The 21,395-nt window shown below is 45.6% G+C and overlaps 1 protein-coding gene across 1 annotated transcript in view; it reads left to right on the plus strand.

The window, feature by feature from the left end:
- The first annotated feature begins 1,110 nt into the window (after window positions 1-1,110).
- LOC125465416 (early estrogen-induced gene 1 protein-like) overlaps window positions 1,111-21,395 on the plus strand; it is a 100,789-nt gene continuing 80,504 nt past the window's right edge. The window contains 2 exon segments of the mRNA XM_059638392.1: window positions 1,111-1,232; window positions 1,234-1,295. Coding sequence (XP_059494375.1) covers window positions 1,149-1,232; window positions 1,234-1,295 — 146 coding nt within the window. The 5' untranslated portion in view covers window positions 1,111-1,148.

Below are 21,395 nucleotides of genomic sequence, written 5' to 3' on the forward strand. Positions count from 1 at the left end.
TCTCATCACACACCCCCCCCCCCGAAATCTCATCACACACCCCCCCCGAAATCTCATCACACACACCCCCCCCCGAAATCTCATCACACACACCCCCCCCAAAATCTCATCACACACACACCCCCCCGAACTCTCATCACACACACACCCCCCCCCGAACTCTCATCACACACCCCCCCCCGAAATCTCATCACACACACGCACCCCCCGAACTCTCATCACACACACACCCCCCCCCCCGAAATCTCATCACACACCCCCCCCCCCCGAAATCTCATCACACACCCCCCCCGAACTCTCATCACACACCCCCCCCCCCCGAAATCTCATCACACACACCCCCCCCCGAACTCTCATCACACACCCCCCCCCCCGAAATCTCATCACACACCCCCCCCGAACTCTCATCACACACCCCCCCCCCGAAATCTCATCACACACACCCCCCCCCGAACTCTCATCACACACACACCCCCCCCCGAAATCTCATCACACACACCCCCCCCGAAATCTCATCACACACACCCCCCCCGAAATCTCATCACACACCCCCCCCGAAATCTCATCACACACCCCCCCCCCGAACTCTCATCACACACACACCCCCCCCGAAATCTCATCACACACCCCCCCCCCGAACTCTCATCACACACACACCCCCGAACTCTCATCACACACACCCCCCCCCCGAAATCTCATCACACACACCCCCCCCGAAATCTCATCACACACACCCCCCCCAAAATCTCATCACACACACACCCCCCGAACTCTCATCACACACACACCCCCCCCCGAACTCTCATCACACACCCCCCCCCGAAATCTCATCACACACACCCCCCCCCGAACTCTCATCACACACACACCCCCCCCGAACTCTCATCACACACCACCCCCCCCGAACTCTCATCACACACCCCCCCCCGAACTCTCATCACACACACCCCCCCGAACTCTCATCACACACACACCCCCCCGAAATCTCATCTCACACACACACGCCCCCCCCCCCCCAACTCTCCACACACACACCTCTTCACCCCTCCCACCCCACTCTCTCTCACACACACACCTCTTCACCCCCCCCCCCCCCCCCCCCCCCACTCTCTCTCACACACATACACACACACACTCTGGCCGGGCCCATGGCTTTCATCATGAAGAAGAAGAAGTTCAAGTTCCAGACCTTCTTCAGCCTGGAGGAGCTGGCCGCCGTGCCCTTTGTCAACGGGGGTGCTGTTCTGCAAAATCCGCCTCCTGGACGGTGGGGATTTCACCCAGCTCTCAACCAGGTAAAATCAAATAAACACACCTCCCTCCCTATGGTGTGTCTCTTTCTGCCTGCCCCCCCCCCCCCCCCACCTTGTCTGGGTGCCCTGTTGAAGCACCCCCGACGCCTGTGCCCCTTGTCTGGGTGCCCTGTTGAAGCGCCCCTGACCCCCAGCTGTGTGCCTAATGCTCCCTTGCTTCCAATGACTGTATACCTAATGTGCTCTGGATGTCTGTTCCATCATGTGCTCTTCTCCTCCACCTGTCCTCTGCACCCAAGCTTGGTTGTTCTGTTACCCTTCAGTGTCCTGTTGCAGGTTCCCCTCCTGCCAACAGCCCTACTAACCTCATCCTGCCCCTCTCACCTGTCTGTCCTCCCCAGACTGGCCTATCCCCTCCCTACCTCCCCACCTACGTTCTCCTCTCCACCTATACGCTCCTCTCTCCCTACTTGCTTCAGAATCCTCTCTCCAACGCCCTTTTCTGATGAAGGGTTTAGGCCTGAAATGTCAGCTTTTGAGCTCCTAAGATGCTGTTTGGCCTGCTGTGTTCATCCAGCTCCACACTTTTAGCCCTAATCCACCCCACCTCCCCGGCTTGGATTACTTGTCATTCTCCTCGGGTGCACTGTTGCCAACATTGCCCACCCCTCTGTGCGCTAATGACCTTCTCTCTTGCTGACATCCTGTCCTCCTGACCCTAACTTTTGGGTGTACAGAATCGTATGTGAATTCCCAAACAATTGTTGTTTTCTGTTTGAGCATGTGCAAGTCCAGAAAATTAACTTTTGCTGATAATTACATTGCCTAGAGAAATAACGTGTAGGGGCAATGACTGGCTGCCACCTGACCTCCATTTTGACTGTAATTGGGGTATGATTGTGACAGTATCCTCAATTGTAAGTTGTAGAAGATTGTGTCAATGTGAGCTTTTTAACCCTACTTTGTGCTGTGTTGGTTTATCCCCAGATTTGACTGTACAGGAATGTGACAGTGTTGTTTTCTTTTGCAATTTAACTTTTGGTGTGCCTTGATGCCGGTGTGTTGATTCATTGTGCAGCAAAACGCGCTGAATTCTTCAGCCTGGAACTGCTTAGTTTGGTTTTAAACACTGGGCTGTGCTGTTGGGGTATGCTGTTTGAAATACAACACTTGAGATAAAAGATAATAAAATGTGAGGCTGGATGAACACAGCAGGCCAAGCAGCATCTCAGGAGCACTGAGTGCTCCTGAGATGCTGCTTGGCCTGCTGTGTTCATCCAGCCTCACATTTTATTATCTTGGAATCTCCAGCATCTGCAGTTCCCATTATCACTTGAGATAAAAGAAGCAGGCCAGACAAAAGGGGCCACAAAATCAGTGGGTTAAGGCCCACAGGGCAAAGCTGAAAGTGAGTGATGGTCAAAGTTGAAATTTTCTTTCTGGGAAGGAAATATTTGTAAAGCAATAAGGTGGTAAAAGGTAAATCTGCAAATGGTTTAATTTAACTGTAGGAGCAGAACACGGACACAAGTTGAACTCATGAAAGGCCCGTTTAAGATGACGGTGATTTTTCAAAGCTGGCAAAATGCTGGGGTTACTCAGCACCTGTGAAGACTGAAGCAGGTTAACAGTTTAGTGACCTTGCAGCAGATTGGTGCACTGTCTGAAGTAGTGTAGCACAGCCAAAAGTTTAAGATTATACTCTCAAAGATGTTCCAAAAACCCTTTTTTATAAGAGTACTTTTGAAGTATGATGACAACTTAAGAGTGGAAAACAGTGGCCCATCTATGCTCAGTAAGATCTATGAAACAAAATTGTGATGATCTGCTTGTAGTTGGTCATTTTACCTAAAGTTTAAAGATAATGTAGATCATCTCGAGTCTACACTGACCTTTTTGAAGAACATCCCACCCAGATCCATGCTGTGCCTTATCCCTGTAACTCTGCATTTCCAATGGCTAATCTACCTAGCCTGGGCAATTTAGCATAGCCAGTCCACCTAACCTGCAAATCTTCACACTGAGAGGAAACTGGAGCGTGGAGTGGAAACCCACGTAGACATGGGAGAGCGTGCAAACTCCACATAGTCGCCTGAGGCTGGAGTTGAAGCTGGGTCCCTGGCATTGTGAAGCAGCAGTACTAATCACTGAGCCAACATACCAATAAAGGGATAATGGGAACTGCAGATGCTGGAGAATTCCAAGATAATAAAATGTGAGGCTGGATGAACACAGCAGGCCAAGCAGCATCTCAGGAGCACAAAAGCTGACGTTTCGGGCCTAGACCCTTCATCAGAGAGGGGGATGGGGAGAGGGAACTGGAATAAATAGGGAGAGAGGGGGAGGCGGACCGAAGATGGAGAGTAAAGAAGATAGGTGGAGAAGGTGTGGGTGGGGAGGTAGGGAGGGGATAGGTCAGTCCAGGGAAGACGGACAGGTCAAGCAGGTGGGATGAGGTTAGTAGGTAGCTGGGGGTGCGGCTTGGGGTGGGAGGAAGGGATGGGTGAGAGGAAGAACCGGTTAGGGAGGCAGAGACAGGTTGGACTGGTTTTGGGATGCAGTGGGTGGGGGGGAAGAGCTGGGCTGGTTGTGTGGTGCAGTGGGGGGAGGGGATGAACTGGGCTGGTTTAGGGATGCAGTGGGGGAAGGGGAGATTTTGAAACTGGTGAAGTCCACATTGATACCATATGGCTGCAGGGTTCCCAGGCGGAATATGAGTTGCTGTTCCTGCAACCTTCGGGTGGCATCATTGTGGCAGTGCAGGAGGCCCATGATGGACATGTCATCAAGAGAATGGGAGGGGGAGTGGAAATGGTTTGCGACTGGGAGGTGCAGTTGTTTGTTGCGAACTGAGCGGAGGTGTTCTGCAAAGCGGTCCCCAAGCCTCCGCTTGGTTTCCCCAATGTAGAGAAAGCCGCACCGGGTACAGTGGATGCAGTATACCACATTGGCAGATGTGCAGGTGAACCTCTGCTTAATGTGGAATGTCATCTTGGGGCCTGGGATGGGGGTGAGGGAGGAGGTGTGGGGACAAGTGTAGCATTTCCTGCGGTTGCAGGGGAAGGTGCCGGGTGTGGTGGGGTTGGAGGGCAGTGTGGAGCGAACAAGGGAGTCACGGAGAGAGTGGTCTCTCCGGAAAGCAGACAGGGGTGGGGATGGAAAAATGTCTTGGGTGGTGGGGTCGGATTGTAAATGGCGGAAGTGTCGGAGGATAATGCGTTGTATCCGGAGGTTGGTAGGGTGGTGTGTGAGAACGAGGGGGATCCTCTTGGGGCGGTTGTGGCGGGGGCGGGGTGTGAGGGATGTGTCGCGGGAAATGCGGGAGACGCGGTCAAGGGCGTTCTCAATCACCGTGGGGGGGAAGTTGCGGCACCCGCATGGGCCCCAGCTATGCCTGCCTCTTTGTAGGTTACGTGGAACAGTCCATCTTCCGCACCTACACAGGCCCCAAACCCCACCTCTTCCTCCGGTACATTGATGACTGTATCTGCGCCGCCTCTTGCTCCCCAGAGGAGCTCGAACAGTTCATCCACTTCACCAACACCTTCCACCCCAACCTTCAGTTCACCTGGGCCATCTCCAGCACATCCCTCACCTTCCTGGACCTCTCAGTCTCCATCTCAGGCAACCAGCTTGTAACTGATGTCCATTTCAAGCCCACCGACTCCCACAGCTACCTAGAATACACCTCCTCCCACCCACCCTCCTGCAAAAATTCCATCCCCTATTCCCAATTCCTCCGCCTCCGCCGCATCTGCTCCCACGATAAGACATTCCACTCCCGCACATCCCAGATGTCCAAGTTCTTTAAGGACCGCAACTTCCCCCCCCACGGTGATTGAGATCGCCCTTGACCGCGTCTCCCGCATTTCCCGCGACACATCCCTCACACCCCGCCCCCGCCACAACCGCCCCAAGAGGATCCCCCTCGTTCTCACACACCACCCTACCAACCTCCGGATACAACGCATTATCCTCCGACACTTCCGCCATTTACAATCCGACCCCACCACCCAAGACATTTTTCCATCCCCACCCCTGTCTGCTTTCCGGAGAGACCACTCTCTCCGTGACTCCCTTGTTCGCTCCACACTGCCCTCCAACCCCACCACACCCGGCACCTTCCCCTGCAACCGCAGGAAATGCTACACTTGTCCCCACACCTCCTCCCTCACCCCCATCCCAGGCCCCAAGATGACATTCCACATTAAGCAGAGGTTCACCTGCACATCTGCCAATGTGGTATACTGCATCCACTGTACCCGGTGCGGCTTTCTCTACATTGGGGAAACCAAGCGGAGGCTTGGGGACCGCTTTGCAGAACACCTCCGCTCAGTTCGCAACAAACAACTGCACCTCCCAGTCGCAAACCATTTCCACTCCCCCTCCCATTCTCTTGATGACATGTCCATCATGGGCCTCCTGCACTGCCACAATGATGCCACCCGAAGGTTGCAGGAACAGCAACTCATATTCCGCCTGGGAACCCTGCAGCCATATGGTATCAATGTGGACTTCACCAGTTTCAAAATCTCCCCTTCCCCCACTGCATCCCTAAACCAGCCCAGTTCATCCCCTCCCCCCACTGCACCACACAACCAGCCCAGCTCTTCCCCCCCCACCCACTGCATCCCAAAACCAGTCCAACCTGTCTCTGCCTCCCTAACCAGTTCTTCCTCTCACCCATCCCTTCCTCCCACCCCAAGCCGCACCCCCAGCTACCTACTAACCTCATCCCACCTGCTTGACCTGTCCGTCTTCCCTGGACTGACCTATCCCCTCCCTACCTCCCCACCCACACCTTCTCCACCTATCTTCTTTACTCTCCATCTTCGGTCCGCCTCCCCCTCTCTCCCTATTTATTCCAGTTCCCTCCCCCCATCCCCCTCTCTGATGAAGGGTCTAGGCCCGAAACGTCAGCTTTTGTGCTCCTGAGATGCTGCTTGGCCTGCTGTGTTCATCCAGCCTCACATTTTATTATCTTATACCAATAAAGGGATGGATCTCATGATGGAAGTGTTTGATAGGGCAGACACAAGATGTTCCTGCTTCTGGGAGAGACTGAAACTGGGGTCCACTAATAAGTTCAGTACCGAATTTGGGGAAAATCTTCTTCACACCCTCCCTGATGACATTGTGAGGGTGCCTACACCAAAGCAGCTGTTAAACTTTTAAGTAGGTAGCTCACCATCACCTTTTCCAGGACAGCTAGGGATGGCAGATCAATGCTGGCCTAACCAGTAATGTTTGTATGCCGTGAGTGAACGATTAGCATGTGGTTGATGCAAATAGTTCATATGCATTTATGGGGAAGCTTGAGGCCAGAGAGGAATAGGAAGCGGTGCTTGTCAGATTAGATGGGAGAGGTTGTGAGGAGGCTTGCATGCTGCAAATACAGCAGCAAGAAAGAGTTGGGCCGAATCCCTTTTTTGTGTTGCATGTTCATCTGAAGTGGACTTTATTAGAAATCTGGAGGTTTTATTCACAAATTTGCATTCTTACTGTGGCATTATGTCACTGTTTGACAGCTGGCAGATGATGTAATGCTGAGTGGGACTGCCTCAAACTGTTATTTACTTTTTAACTTGGCTAGATCTAATTTCTGTTCCTATTTGTTCCCTGAGGATGGTAACTTTTTTTGCAATAGGTAATGCATTTTGTTCAGTGTAGGAAGCTCTGTTGTGACCGTCCTTTATCCACGTGTCTTGGTGTGAATTATTGTCTGTGAATGTATCATGACGGCTCAGTCCTGACATCCGTTATGTGCACACGCTCTCCCAGCTAATTTAATTCCCAGTCAGTTCTTGGGCTTGTTGAAACTCCTTGTAGCACGTCATTGCCACTTCAGCTGGCATGTAATTAAACTTGAGCTTCTAATCTGTTTGTTTGGCTGTATATTGCACAAATATTCACCCTCAGTCAGGCAGTTCAGAGAATGAATCAGCACCATGTGCAAGAAGATCTGTTTCTGTGAATGTTTGAGCTGTCTTATACAAATTGAAAGTTGCTTTCATTGACTAACAATGTTACTATTTGTGTGGTTTGAAGGATCCTATGGGTTTTGAGCAATTTATCAGATCTGTGCTGTCTTACCTCTGGTTACGTGCATGCCTTGTCCTTAAACCTGTTAATACTCAATTAAAGCCTGATCTTTTGAATTAGATTTTGTACTTATTTCCTATGGAAGTACAGTGCCTGATTTTTGTTACAGCTCATTTTTTTGTCTATTGTTGGCCGTTGAGGGCAGATTGTGATGGATTTATGTTCTGTTCTGATTTATTAGGATATCTGAGCTATACGGCATTTTTCTTGCAGTCGCATGAGACACTTTTTTTTAATGCTGTGCTATAGAAAATGAAAGGTTTTGAGTGACTTGGAGATATATTGGAAATGAACTCACCTCACTGTTTTCTGCCTAGTAGAAATGCAGAGAAGAAAGTGTTTCATTAACCAGAAATTCTTTGGCTAAACCTGTTAAGTGAAAGTGATTTGTGTTCTGAGTTTTAATTGATACATAAATAATTGGATATTAGATATTTTAAAAAAACCAGTGAAATAAACTAAAGATCTGTGGATGCTGAAGATCTGGAGAAACTCAGCAAGTCTGGCAGCATCTGGAGAGAAAGCAGTCAACATTTCGAATCCAGTGACTCTCCTTTACATTAAATAATCCAGACTAAGAGTTACACTGGAAGCCGATTTAAGATCGTTAGCTGGTCCTGCAGTGTGGTGTATTTGCGTGTGCTTGAAGCATTATGAATAAGTACTTGGGACCCTGCTTTATGAAGGCAAAAAATTTGCACTTTTTGTGAAGAACAGGTTCATAGTGGGTCAGTTGCAGCCCCATGATAACACTCTGACCAATCAGAATCTATTTCACCTGGGAGTTAAAATCAGCAGTGAACTCGTCTTGCTGTAACTCCACGCCAATTATGGCTCAACCGATCAGCATCTTCTAATTCTACATAAAACGGTTTCTCTCTGACTGTTTCTTGGGTCCTTGTTCTGAAGAGTGCAAGACCAACAATGCCAATACCACTTACCTGCAATTCTTTCCATTCACTGGCTCATGGCAAAAGAAGTGCATTATTTGTTGTAACCCATTTCATTTATTTAAAAATAAATGCTTGGTAGTTTAGAATTTAAACGTAGCTGACTCAAAGCTGAAGCTTTTTGTCTTCATTGGATGACTAATGGTAGAACAGTAATGAAGTATTTGATGCCGATGGCGCTTAGGTGGCAGGAAAGCTATGGGGCATCAGGAAAGTGGTGTCTAGTCAGTGTGATAGGAAGTGGTAGATAGTGATGAGCCTCTAATTGAAACACAGAATTATATGTTTCTTATTGTGGTTGTAGATGCTGTCTCGCGCTATTTTGAGCACTAAAGTATGGAATGTAAAACTATTCGAGATTGCATTGCACATGCAATTATAGAACAGTATTGTAACAGTTTCATGGGACTTTGACAAAACACCAACTTGCAGACTTCTTTGAGTCACTTCCAGGGTAGTTTAGCTTTTGGGTCCAGTCTTTTTAAAATAATTCACAGGATGTAGGCATTGCTGGCTAGTTCAGCATTTATTGCCTGTCTCAGGGGGCAATTAAGAGTCAACAACATTGCTGTGGGTCTGGAATTGTGTGTAGGCCAGACCAGCTAAGGACCGATTTCCTTCCCTAAAGGGTGCTAGTAAACCAGAACTTTTCCTGCAGTCAGCAGTGGTCCATCATTAGTCTTTTCTCCCCCCTCCCAATTTTCACTTGCAAATGTTGTGGAACTTTTAAGCAAACTATCATGGAAAAAATACATGAAGTGATTTCTGTTGACAAATAGCAAAATGCTCTACCTGAAAGGAGTGCAGGTGTGCAGAATGATTTCACCTTTTGTAGGCCAAATGAGGAATTTTATTTGCGCCAAGTGGTGTCAAATCTGAAATTCTGTTCTCAAAGATAAATTGGAGAAGTTACGTCTTTTTCTTGTGGAGAAATGAGGGGGATCTGACTCAAATTGAAGAGTTAGCGATACAGACAGTGTGGGTAGGAGAAACTCCTCCCACAAGTGAGAGGATCAAGACTGAGGGGATTTAAATATTGGTATAAGTAGCACTAGCATCAATAAGGCAAGGCTTTTCCCACAGAGCTCAGACAGTGCATTTCAGGAAATTTGGCAGGTTCAACCCAGGCATTCAAGTGAATTAGATGGTTAATTGAAAAGGAAAAATGTGCAGGATTATGTGGGGAAAGCAGCAGAAATGAGCGAATCACCAAGTGACATTTAGAGAGCTGTTATTAGCAAGGTTGGTTGATCAGCTTCCCTCTGTCCTGTAACAGTTGTGACTAGATGCAAAATAATTGTCCCTAACAAGCTGTAATGCTGAAGCCCTGCAGGAAGGTTCCCTGAGGTCTATCTTCCCCTTTGTGTTAAAAACTACTTGTCTTTATGTAGTGCCTTTATAACTTTGCTTGTAAAGTATTTTGAAACAGATGTTTTTGCAGTGTAGGAAATGTGTTAGCCAGTTTGAACACCTTACAACAGTGTAAGAATGGCCCAATGATCTATGAGTATGATGATTGGATAATTACTGATCAGGGTGTCCAAGAAGACCGTAATGCTGCTCTTGCAGTAATGCTATGCAATCTTTAAACCACAGTCCTTTTTTGGATGTTTATATGGCCATAATGTCAATGAAACAGCTAACAGTGCAGTATTTTTACAGTATGCAGTCAGCTGTGTCAGTGGCTCAGATATACAATTTCTCCTAGACTCAGTGTCAAAGCTTAGAACAGTAGAACTTGGCAACCAAGGTGAAGGAATTCTGAATTCATATCACTTGTGCTTCCCAGATTTTGGCAGAGTCTTTGTCTTTTCAAAATATCTGCATTCCCAATTACATGAAGTGTGCTAGCCAGGTTGTTTTGTGATGCATTTCTATGCACTGACTGCCAGTATTTGCAGTTAATGAATTACACTCTAAAAGGAGATTGGATGTCTGCACTTGTATTCATGCCCTCTAATTTTCTTCCTGTAGACCTGCATTGTTCTATTTTTACTTTTCTGCTGTACCTTAAGTTTCTTTAGTGAGCTCACTCGTTGTTGAATGTTCGTTTGCTTGACAGGTTGGTCAGCTGCTACCTCTGATGTTTGCTCTTGAAACCTCTGGAGGTAGAGGGATGTTGACTTCTGAACTCTCTTATACTGCAGCATGCTGAGACCACACGTTTTTATGTAACACGTTTTTAATACTGTCTTTTAATCTTGTGTATTATCAGTTACTTTGATTGCACTTGTCAGTTTGTAGATTTTGCTGAGTGACGTAAGGGTGTGTTTCAGTGCAAAGTGAAGTTTTTAGTATGTGCCATACTGCTGAAACCATTAGTTCATTAACCTTCACTATTGGACTTCCTATTTATTAGACTGAGAGTTTCAGAGCTGTGGCTTTTGAATACTTGATTAAAAGGCCCCTTTTCATGTGGATTGATAATCATTCACTTATCGAAATGACTGTGTAAAAGTGCTGCATGTTAAGTGTGTATTAATAGTGTTTATAGAAGCATTACTTTAATGCCGTTCCCTCTGGTGCTCCATGTGCAGTTTCCTCCTAGTTGAGAGAACCATCTCACTTCATGCCATAGTTGTGGCAGCTTCACTCCATAAACATTTTGCTGTTACTTTGGTTTTGTTGTTTCAGTTGACTGGATAGTTGGTTTGTGATGCAGAGACAAACAGCGTGGGTTAAATTTCCATGGTTTATTTTGTATCTGTTCTGTAAACTTATTTCTGTGAGGAGCAGAGTTAACATTTCTTACAAACATTTTAAACAACTGACTAGTTTATGGTACTTGTTCAGTTGTAAAATGCTTTGAGGTTGTGACAGACATTATAAAAGAACAAGTCTGTTTTTGTCACTGAGTTTTGATCTTTTAAACCATTGTCTTGTATTTTTCTGCTTCCAATCTGTTTTAAGTTTACAACATTAAGATTTTTATTATTTTGATATCTGTTTAAAAAGACCTCCATTTAATTTATTTTCAATCTCAGTTTCTGAAATGAGTTTTGTTTCTGACCCATTCTGAACAGATGCGTACACAAGATGAGTGTTGCAATACTGAATTAGCAAAATGCAAGTTGAGAGCGTACATTCAGTTACAATACTAGAGGAAAATCTGCTTTCATGGAGAGGTACCTGACATCTCCAACTGGTTTAGCCTTCATGTAGTTCCAAGTCTTAACTTAGTTAAAGCCTCTTTTTCAGGTGATCTACCACTTTCACAGTAGTTATACAATCCATGAAGCATCATACAGTAACTTATTTGGACTTTTAATCAATAGTCCTTGATCTGTTTTCATATTATTGATTTATTGCTATTTTGGTTGCAACTTTTTCGCTCAGACTTTGTCTTGCACACTTCCTGACTATTCCTATTGGTTTGTGTATTGCGTCATAACTTAATATTTCCCTGCTTGTATAAAACCTGCCTAAGCATTAGTTTGAAAGATTTGTACTTTCTTGCTACTCTTTATGTAACAGCATGGCGTTGAAGTGAAAGATTATTAGTGGTCCCCTTTCCTGGAGGTCAAAACACTTAAACCTTTCTCCCTATGAAAGAAGGTATTATCTGCCCTAATGGAGTCCACTTCAAAATCATACCCCACTGTTTTATTAATTTGTCAGTAGGATGTGGGCATTGCTGGCTAGGCAGCATTTATTGCACATCCCTAATCATCCACAGAGCTGTTAAAAGTCAGTCATATTGCTGAGAGTCTGGAGTCCCATGTAGGCCAGATCAGGGAAGCCTAAAGGGCATTAGTGAACCAGATGGGTTTTTATGACAACTGGCGGTGTTGCATAATAATGAGATTATCTCGTTACTGCAGTTTTGGTGGATTTTAAACCCATGTCATCAGCATATTAGCCTAGAGTTCTATATTACTAGCCCAATGACATTGTGCTGCTGTCTCCTGTTCCTTGCATTTCCTGTAAAGTATATGGATTAAAAAAAACTTGCTTTTCATTGGACTGTACAAACTAGGCAGGTAAACCTCTTTGGTCCACAATAGCAAGCTGTTGTTCACACGTGACATATCATCTATTAAACCTTTCTTTAAAAAAAATTGTTTTCTTTTCCCGGGATATGATGCTTGTTGAGTGGTGCTTAATATTGCCTAGTACAAAATGTTGCTCTCCATACGTGTCGCTAGAGAATGATTATGGGTGGTTGTCTGGAGGTGAGGTGTGTGTCTGTCTGTCTGTCTAATCTCCTGCCCCTTGCCCAAGGACATGGAAATACTGGTAAGCATTTTCAGCACTCTTGCTGCTGATATTAACTCCCTGTTCCCAGGTGAAAGATCAGGCAAAGTAATATCCTGAGCTGCGTTACTGTACTATAGAAGCAAGGCCATTTGCTTATGGCTACAAACAATAGCTGTTGTAGCTTCTAACTCCAATATCATCAAAAGATAAAAGATTTTTCATGGTACTTGGTATCCAGTGAGGTCTGTGTAGATTCTTCTGTGAATAGGTGTTTATATTCGTGTCTATCTGCTTGAAAATATTTGATTCAGTGTACGTGCTCAGTCATTGCACATTGTTTCATTCTGAGGAAGCCAAGGTTATCTTAGTAACCGCAGAGCTTATGAGCAACGGTTGGAAAGGTGATATTGGTTCTGTGGCTTCAAGTGCATTCTCATGCAAACTTTCCAATCTGAAATGTTGACAAATGTTAGCTTGGGTGACCTACCTTCTGGCTGTTCTTGCATGCAAGGACAGTTTGTGCAGTGACTCGATTTTAGAACTCCTGTTGTGTATTTTGTAAATGTTCACAAATGAATTGTGGTGAAGGATCCAACTAATTAACCGCAATATGTCACTCCATTTAATCTGTCAAAATCCAGATTCAAGATAAATAGTTCAGATAATTGCTGTAATTATTGATGTATTTTAATTTTTGTCTTTCAGTTCAAACTACTTGGGATGACCTGTAGTTAACTGATGTACAGCTGACTCTATCCAGGGTCTTTCTAAATACTTGAGTAATTAAACAATCTACAGTTTGAATTCACTGATATTTTATATTGTCTTATTCCAGTGCATGCATTTGTATTTTATGGTTTCACCATTATGCAAGTATAGGAAAAAACCTGCGTGAATGATTGTGCTCTGAATTTATTTTAGGTACTTCTCATTTACAGTTTTGTTTTCAATTTGTATAATATTTAGAATTGAAATGGGAAGCCATCTGTTGTAAAAGATTGTGGAATGTGATATGCTTTATAGTGCATTTTGTGCTTTGTTTTAATAATCAGCATATGCCTGTAAAGATGAATACAGGTTTAAACTTCCAATAGTAATCTGGGAGGCTAAGAGATTTGGTTCTTGAGTAGCACAGATTATTTTTGATCTTTCCTTTAAGAAATTGTGCACTTAATTGGCATTGGCTATATCTTCCATCTCTATGTAATTCTAATTAGTTTAACTTTATTTAGGAGAGAAGTCTTGTGTTTTCACCAGAGTAATATTTTGATTGTGGCTGCATATTCAATCCATTCCCAGCCTAATCTGTACCCTAAGCGTTGTTTGATGTAGAATCACCAGATTTGAAACACTAATTTTGCTTTCTCCTCAGATGCTGCCAGACCTGCTGAGTTTCCCCAGCATTATCCATCTGCAAAGCACTGCTTAACTGTACAGTGGGAGTGTTCATAATTATAATTGCTCCCCTGTCCACCTGTCCCAAATCAGATGGTATTGAGACCTCCATGGGATGATGGGTCAAATTGTGATAACATACAAATGTTTTAAGATTTTTCTCTTTTCACGTCCCTTTGTAACCTTCACTCACTTTGGTGTTGGTGAACTCCACAGCCTCGCGACTTTCTTCAGTGCTGCTTCATTCTCTGCCAAATGGGGAGGCGATGGCCTAGTGGTATTATCACTGGACTGTCAATCCAGAGACCCAGATACTGTTCTGGGGACCTGGGTTTGAATCCCACCACGGCAGATGGTGGAATTTGAATTCATTAAAATATCTGGAATTAAGGATCTAATGATAACCATGAATCTGTTGTCGATTGTTGGAAAAATCCACCTGGTTCACTAATACCCTTTAGGCAAGGAAGCTGCTTGCCTTACCTGGTCTGGCCTACATGTGCCTCTAGACCCCCAGCAGTGTGGTTGACACTCAAATGCCTTATGAGAGGCAGTTAGGGATGGGCAACAAATGCTGCCTGGCCAGCGACTCGCTTATCCCATGAATGAATTTTTTTTTAAAAGAATGAACAAGCAGCTCAAATGCAGTGAGGTAAGCAGTGCATGCATTTTTACTGCTGGAAGTATTTATCAATCTCTTCAGACATGTTATGACTCACCTCTAGAGCAGGTGGGACTTTATCCCAGGCCTCCTGGCCCAGAGAAATGGGCATTACCACTGCCCAAATCCTTATTTCTCCCATTTTATATTTTTAAGTTCGTGTCTGACTTTCATTTGTGCAGCCAAGAGTGAGTTTGAAATGTTTAGTCATTGCTCAACTGCTCAGAATCATGGAAAAAATTGTGCTTGAAAGTTCTTTGGGGGTTACTGTCTATTTAGTTTATTTTACAATATATCCATGTTTGGCTTGTCAAATAAGGATCTCTGTCAGTAGTGGAGGAAACAATTGAATTCAAAATGGAGGTATTTTTGAGAACTGGCAAATGGGAGTGGAACAATATATTCTCTAACAGAAAAATTACTCTGGACAAAATCCAATATTACACTTCCTGAGTGTCAATCCCAGATGACTTCAAATTAGAAAGTTTTATTAAAAAGCAAGTACTTTACTATTGACATTTAAAACCAGATTTTGTGTGGTCGGAGTGGGGTGTTGTGGGGGTAATGGATTGCCTGGTCACTTGTAAATAATTGAGGTTAAGTTTGCAAATGGGAAGCAGGGAGGAAAATACAATTCAGGAAATTATATTTGTGTGTTGGATTGGGTTGAAGCATATAGTAATTTTTGTGCATACTGTTTGGATTATTTCATTTGGTAAAATGCACCATTTCACTCATAGCCTGTTGACCTGCAAGTTTGTAGCTTTTTGAGTAACATAAATCATTTAAATGAAATGCACACGTAGGTTATAATAGCTTCAATCAGTAAAAAGAAGTTTATTGATTTAACTGGAAGAGGGGGGTGGGGGGGGGTGCGTGAGGCTTTGCCGTGTAGAGCTGCATTGCTGATTGAAACTCAAACTTTTAGCTCGTCACTCTGCTAGAGGTTCCATCGCTGTCTTCAGGAAGTGCTGCTGTAAACCTATGTGTTTTGAAAGATTTCATAGGCAATTGCCTGAGACACAATGCAGATGGTTGACAGTGTTGAGCTGGAGCAGCACAGCAGGCCAGGCAGCATCAGAAGAGCAGGAAAATTGCTGTTTTGGGATTAGGACCTATTTGGGGGCGGGGAAGGGAGCTCTGAAATAAATAGAGGAGGGATGGGGCTGGGTCAGGTTGGTGGGATGGTGATTGGTGAGTGTAGGTAGGGATTGGTCAGTGAGGTGAGACGTGCGAATAGGTGGGAGAGAAGACAGACAGGTTGTGCCAGGTCAGAAGTGGGCATGAGGGAGGGTTGGTCATGGAATGAGGCTGGGGCTGGGGAGATTTTTGAAACTAGTAAAGGCCACATTAAGACCATTGGATTGTAGGTTCCCAAGACGAATACAAGGTGCTGCTCCTCCAGTTTCCAGGCAGTCATTGAGACACTGGAGGAGGCCCAGGGTGGATGTGTCACCCAGGGAGTGGGAGTGGGAGGGGGAGTTGAAATGGTTTGTGTCTGGAAGGTGGTGCCGTTTGTTGCAAACAGAATGGCAAGCATTCTACAAAGCAGTCTCCGAGCCTCTGGCTTCACCGATGCAGCGGAGGCCACGTTGGCGACTGTGCAGGTGAATCTCTGTCTTTGTCTTTGGGTTCTTGGATGGAGGTGTAGGGGCAGGTGTAGCACTTCCTGTGGTTGCAGGAAAAAGTGCTGGGGATGGTGGGGCTAGTGGAGAGTGGAGCAGATGAGGGAGTTGTGGAGAGAGCAGCCACTATGGAAGGCAGATCGTGGATGGGAGGGAAATATATCCTTGGTTGTGGAGTCAGTCTAGGTGGCGGACATGGCAGAGAATGATATGTTGAATCTGGAGGTTAGTGGGGTGTATACATGAGGACAGTGGGGATTCTGTTTATTTTTGGGTGTGAAAGCAGATGTGGGAAACGCAAGAAATGCAGTCGAGGTTTTTTGACAAGGTGACTGCTTTGACAAACATCTATGCTCAGTTGGCAAAAATGACCTTGAGCTTCCAGTTGCCTGCTACTTTGGTACACCACTCTTTCCATGTGAACATTTTTGCCTCAGTCCTGCTGCATGCTCTGTTCAGGCTTGTAGTTCCTTCAGCTTGCATTACTTCATCTGCCTAGGCACTTTACAGGCTTCAGGACTCTGTGCCGAGTTTGACGATTGCAGAGTATGGTCATCCTTCTCCATGTTGGTTGTCTTCCGTATCCACAGATTCTGTGTTTGTATGGTGTTCCCTCCACAGCCAACCCATTTTCCATTGTCCATACTTGCTAGCACCCTCACCAGTATTTGTCACTCTCTCCGCTTTCTCTTTTTGCTTGCATCTCTCACTGTTGTGCACTCTCATTTGCTTGCGCTCAGTACACCCCCAAATCTATCTTCAGCATTAAAAACTCCTCGCTTTCCCAGTTATGTTTTGTACCAACAAAGAGTCACTGAACTCAATGTTCCTAGACCTGCTGTGTTTTTTTTAGCATTGTTTATACTTTGGGTATAAAAATTCACCTTGTGCAGCAGCAGCCCTCCTTGTTTTCAGCTGCAGCAGCGTGAGCTAGAGTGCCGACAGCAAGGTAAGTGAGGTAATATATTTGGGTGGTTGCTTTACCCGAAACACTACTTGGGTAGTGTCTCCCACTCATCCTTCTCGAACCAAAAAAACTGAGCACTGATTTGGTAGGATTACTTTTTTTTTTCTCTTTCAGTAGTCCGAGTGAATTTAGAACCGAGGAATGGGTGTCCGGGCAGTTGCATGCTTCTCCTGTAGAATGTGGGAGGTAAGGGTCCCTACCAGTGACTCCACTGACTTCATCTGTGGGAAGTGCACCCAACTCCAGCTCCCCACAAATGGTGTTAGGGAACTGGAGCTGAATGAACTTCAGAGGCTGAGGGGGTAATTGAGAGGAGTGAAAGGGAGGTAGATGGGCTACAGTCGGGGGACAGGCAGGAATAGGAATAGGCAGACAGTGCAGAGATCCCCTGTGGCCATTCCCCTCAATAACAAGTCTACTGTTTTGGATACAGGTAGGGCGGGGGTGTAGTGACTTACCAGGGGTTATCCATGGGGTGCAGGTCTCTGGCGCAGAGTCTGTCCCTGTTGGTCAGAAGAGAAGTGAGGGGGTGGTGGGGAGAGGAGAGAGCATTAGTCATTGGGGACTCCATAGTTAGGGGGACAGATAGGAGATTCTGTGGGAACGAGAGACTTGCGGTTGGTGTGTTGCCTCCCAGGTGGCAGGGCCCATGATATCTCGGATCATGTTTTCAGGATCCTTAAGGGGGAGGGGAAGCAGTGTCAAGTTGTGGCCCACATTGGCACCAACAACATAGGTAGGAAAAGGGATGGGAGCTAGGGTGGAAGCTTAGAATTAGAACAAGCAAAGTTATCATCTCTGGTTTGTTACCCGTGCCACATGTTTGTGAGGTGAGGAATAGGGAGTGAGAACAGTTGAACATGTCAGTGCAGGAGAAGAGGGATTCAGATACCTGGATAATTGGGGCTCATTCTGGGGTAGGTGGGGCCTCTACAGAAGGGATGGTCTACACCTGAACCAGAGGGGTACCAAATCCTTTTTGGATGGGGGGTGTGTGGTGAAGTTTGCTATTGCTCTTTGGGAGGGTTTAAACTAATTCAGCAGGAGTATGGGAACCTGAATTGTAGCTCCAATGTCCAGGAGGTTGCGATTTACGACTTTACTACTAAGGTTTCAAGGTCACTGGAGTGTACAAGCAGGCAGGAAGGTTGTTTGAAGTGTGTCTGCTTCAATGCCAGGAGCATCTGGAGTAAGGTGAGTGAACTTACAGCATGGATTGGTACCTGGGACCTCTATGTTGTGGCCATCTCGGAGACATGGATAGAGCAAGGACAGGGATGGTTATTGCAGGTTCTTGGGTTTAGATGTTTCAGTAAGATCAGGGGAGATTGGCATTATTAGTCAAGGACAGTATTACGGTGGCAGAAAGGACATTTGATGAGGTCTTGTTTACTGAGGTAGTATGGGCTGAGGTTAGAAACAGGAAAGGAGGTCACCCTATTGGGAGTTTTCTGTAGGCCTCTGAGAAGTTCCAGAGATGTAGAGGAAAGGATTGCCAAGATGATTCTGGATAGGAGTGAAGGTAACAGGGTAGTTGTTGACTGGAAACTCTATAGGCTGAATGTTAGATGGGTCAGTTTTGTCCAATGTGTGCAGTATGGTTCCCTGACAGTATGTGGATGGGCCAACAAGAGGTGAGGCCACTTTGGATTTGGTTCTGGGTAATGAACCAGGCCAAGTGAGATTTTGGAGGTAGGTGTGCACTTCAGTGATAGTGACCACAGTTCGGTTACACTTTACGATGGAAAGGGAGATGTATGTACCACAGGGCAAGAGTTATAGCTGGGGAAGGCAATTATGAGGTGATTAGGCAATATTTAGGATGCATAGGCTAGAGAAGGAAACTGCAGGGGCAGGGGTTGGGCATAATTGAAATGTGGAGCTTGTTCAAGGAGCAGCTAATGTGTGTCCTTGATAAGCATGTACCTTTCAGGCAGGGAGGCAGTGCTCGAGCGAGGGAACAATGGTTTACTAAAGAAGTTGAATCTCCTCTCCAGAAGAGGAAGCTTCTGTAAAGATGAGGTGTGGAGGCTCAGTTAGGGTGCTTGAGAATTACAAGTTAGCCAGGAGGGGGACATTAGAAGTCTTTTGGCAGGTAGGATCAAGGTAAACTCTAAAGCTTTCTATAGGTATGCTAGGAACGAAAGAATAAGATTAGGGCCAGTCAAGGATAGTAGTGGGAAGTTGTTGCGTGGAGTCTGAAGAAATAGGAGAGGCGCTAAATGAATATTTCTTGTCTTTTTCCTGTGTGAATACTGACGATGTTGTCGAGGGGCTCTTAGACTAGAAGAGATTGGGATTCACAAGGAGGTGGTGTTAGCAATTCTGGAAAGTGTGAAAATAGATAAGCCCCCTGGGCTGGAGGGGATGTATCCTAAGATTATCTGGGCAGATAGGGAGGAGATTGCAGAGCCTTTGGCTTTGATCTTTGTAGTCATTATCTTCAGGAATAGTGCTGGAAGACTGGAGGATAGCAAATGTCCCCTTGCTCAAGAAGGGGAGGAGGGACAATCCTGGTAATCGCAGACCAGTGAGCCTTTCTTTGGTTGTGGGTAAAGTGTTGGAAAGGATTGAGAGGATTTATAATCGTCTAGAAAGGAATAATTTGATTAGGGATAGTCAACATGGTTTTGTGAAGGGTAGGTCATGCCTCAAAACCTTAGTGATTTTCTTTGAGAAGGTGGCTAAACAGGTGGATGAGGGTAAAGCGGTTGATCTGGTGTATGTGGATTTCAGTCAAGTGTTTGATAAGGTTCCCCACAGGAGGCTATTGTAAAAAATATGGAGGCATGGGATTGAGGGTGATTTGGCAGTTTGGATCAAAAATTGGCTAGTTGGAAAAAGAGGGTGGTGGTTGATGGGAAATGTTCATCCCAGAGTTCAGTTACTAGTGGTGTACTGCAAGGATCTGTTTGGGGCCACTGCTGTTTGTCATTTATAAAAATGACCTGCATGAGGGTGTAGAAGGATGGGTTAGTAAATTTGCAGATGACACTAAGGTCGGTGGAGTTGTGGATAGTGAGGAAGGATGTTGCAGGTTAAAGAGGGACATAGATAAACTGCAGACACGGGCTGAGAGGTAGCAAATGGAGTTTAATGTGGAAAAGTATGAGGTGATTCACTTTGGAAGGAGTAACAGGAATAGAGTACTAGGCTAATGGTAAGATTCTTGGTAGTGTAGATGAGCAGAGTGATCTTGGTGTCCATTTACATAGATACCTGAAAGTTGCCACCCGGGTTGTTAAGAAGGCATACAGTGTATTAGGTTTTATTGGCAGAGGGATTGAGTTTTGGAGCCATGAGGTCATTTTGCATCTGTACAAAACTCTGGTGCAGCTGCACTTGGAGTACTGTGTACAGTTCTCGTAGCTGCATTATAGGAAGGATGTGGAAGCATTAGAAAAGGTGTAGAGGAGATTTACCAGGATGTTGCCTGGCATGGTGGGAAGGTCTTATGAGGAAAGGCTGAGGGACCTGAGGCTGTTTTTGTTGGAGAAGAAGGTTAAGAGGTGACCTAATAGAGACATACAAGATGATCAGAGGATTAGATAAGGTGGACAGAGAGCCTTTTTCCTTGGATGGTGATGGCTAGCATGAGGAGACATAGCTTTAAATTGAGGGGTGATAGATGTAGGACAGATGTCAGAGGTAGGTTTTTTACTCAGAAGTAAGGGCGTGGAATACCCGGCCTGCAACAGTAGACTGGCCAAGTTTAAGGGCATTTAAATGGTCTTTGGGTAAACGTATGGATGATAATGGAATAGTGGCGGTTAGGTGGGCTTCAGTTTGGTTTCACAGGTCAGAGCAACGTTGAGGGCCAAAGTCTCTGGATATCTACGCTTCTGATCATTTTGTACACCTCTATCAAGTCACCTCTCATCCTTTGTCGTTCTAAAGAGAAAAGCCCTAGTGCTCTCAACCTTTCCTCGTAAGACCTTCCCTCTATTCCAGGCAATATCCTGATAAATCTCCTCTGCACCTCTTCCAACGCTTCCACATCCTTCCTATAATGAGGTGAACAGAACTAGACACTATGTGCCAGATATGCTCTCTTAACCTGGCTGTGGTGGGAGTATCACATAGCTACGGGGGAAAGAATATTCAGTTCGCAGCATGGCTATCTCTCAGCTTTCTGAGGTCAGAATTTGTATCAAACATTAAACGTTTTGAGTTGGATACGGTGCTAGCGAGTTTTGAGAAGATTTGTAGCTCAGGTTGAGGTTCTGGAAGTGAGTTTGCTCACTG

Source organism: Stegostoma tigrinum, chromosome 29 (assembly GCF_030684315.1).
Source record: "Stegostoma tigrinum isolate sSteTig4 chromosome 29, sSteTig4.hap1, whole genome shotgun sequence".
NCBI classification, from domain to species: Eukaryota; Metazoa; Chordata; class Chondrichthyes; order Orectolobiformes; family Stegostomatidae; genus Stegostoma; species Stegostoma tigrinum.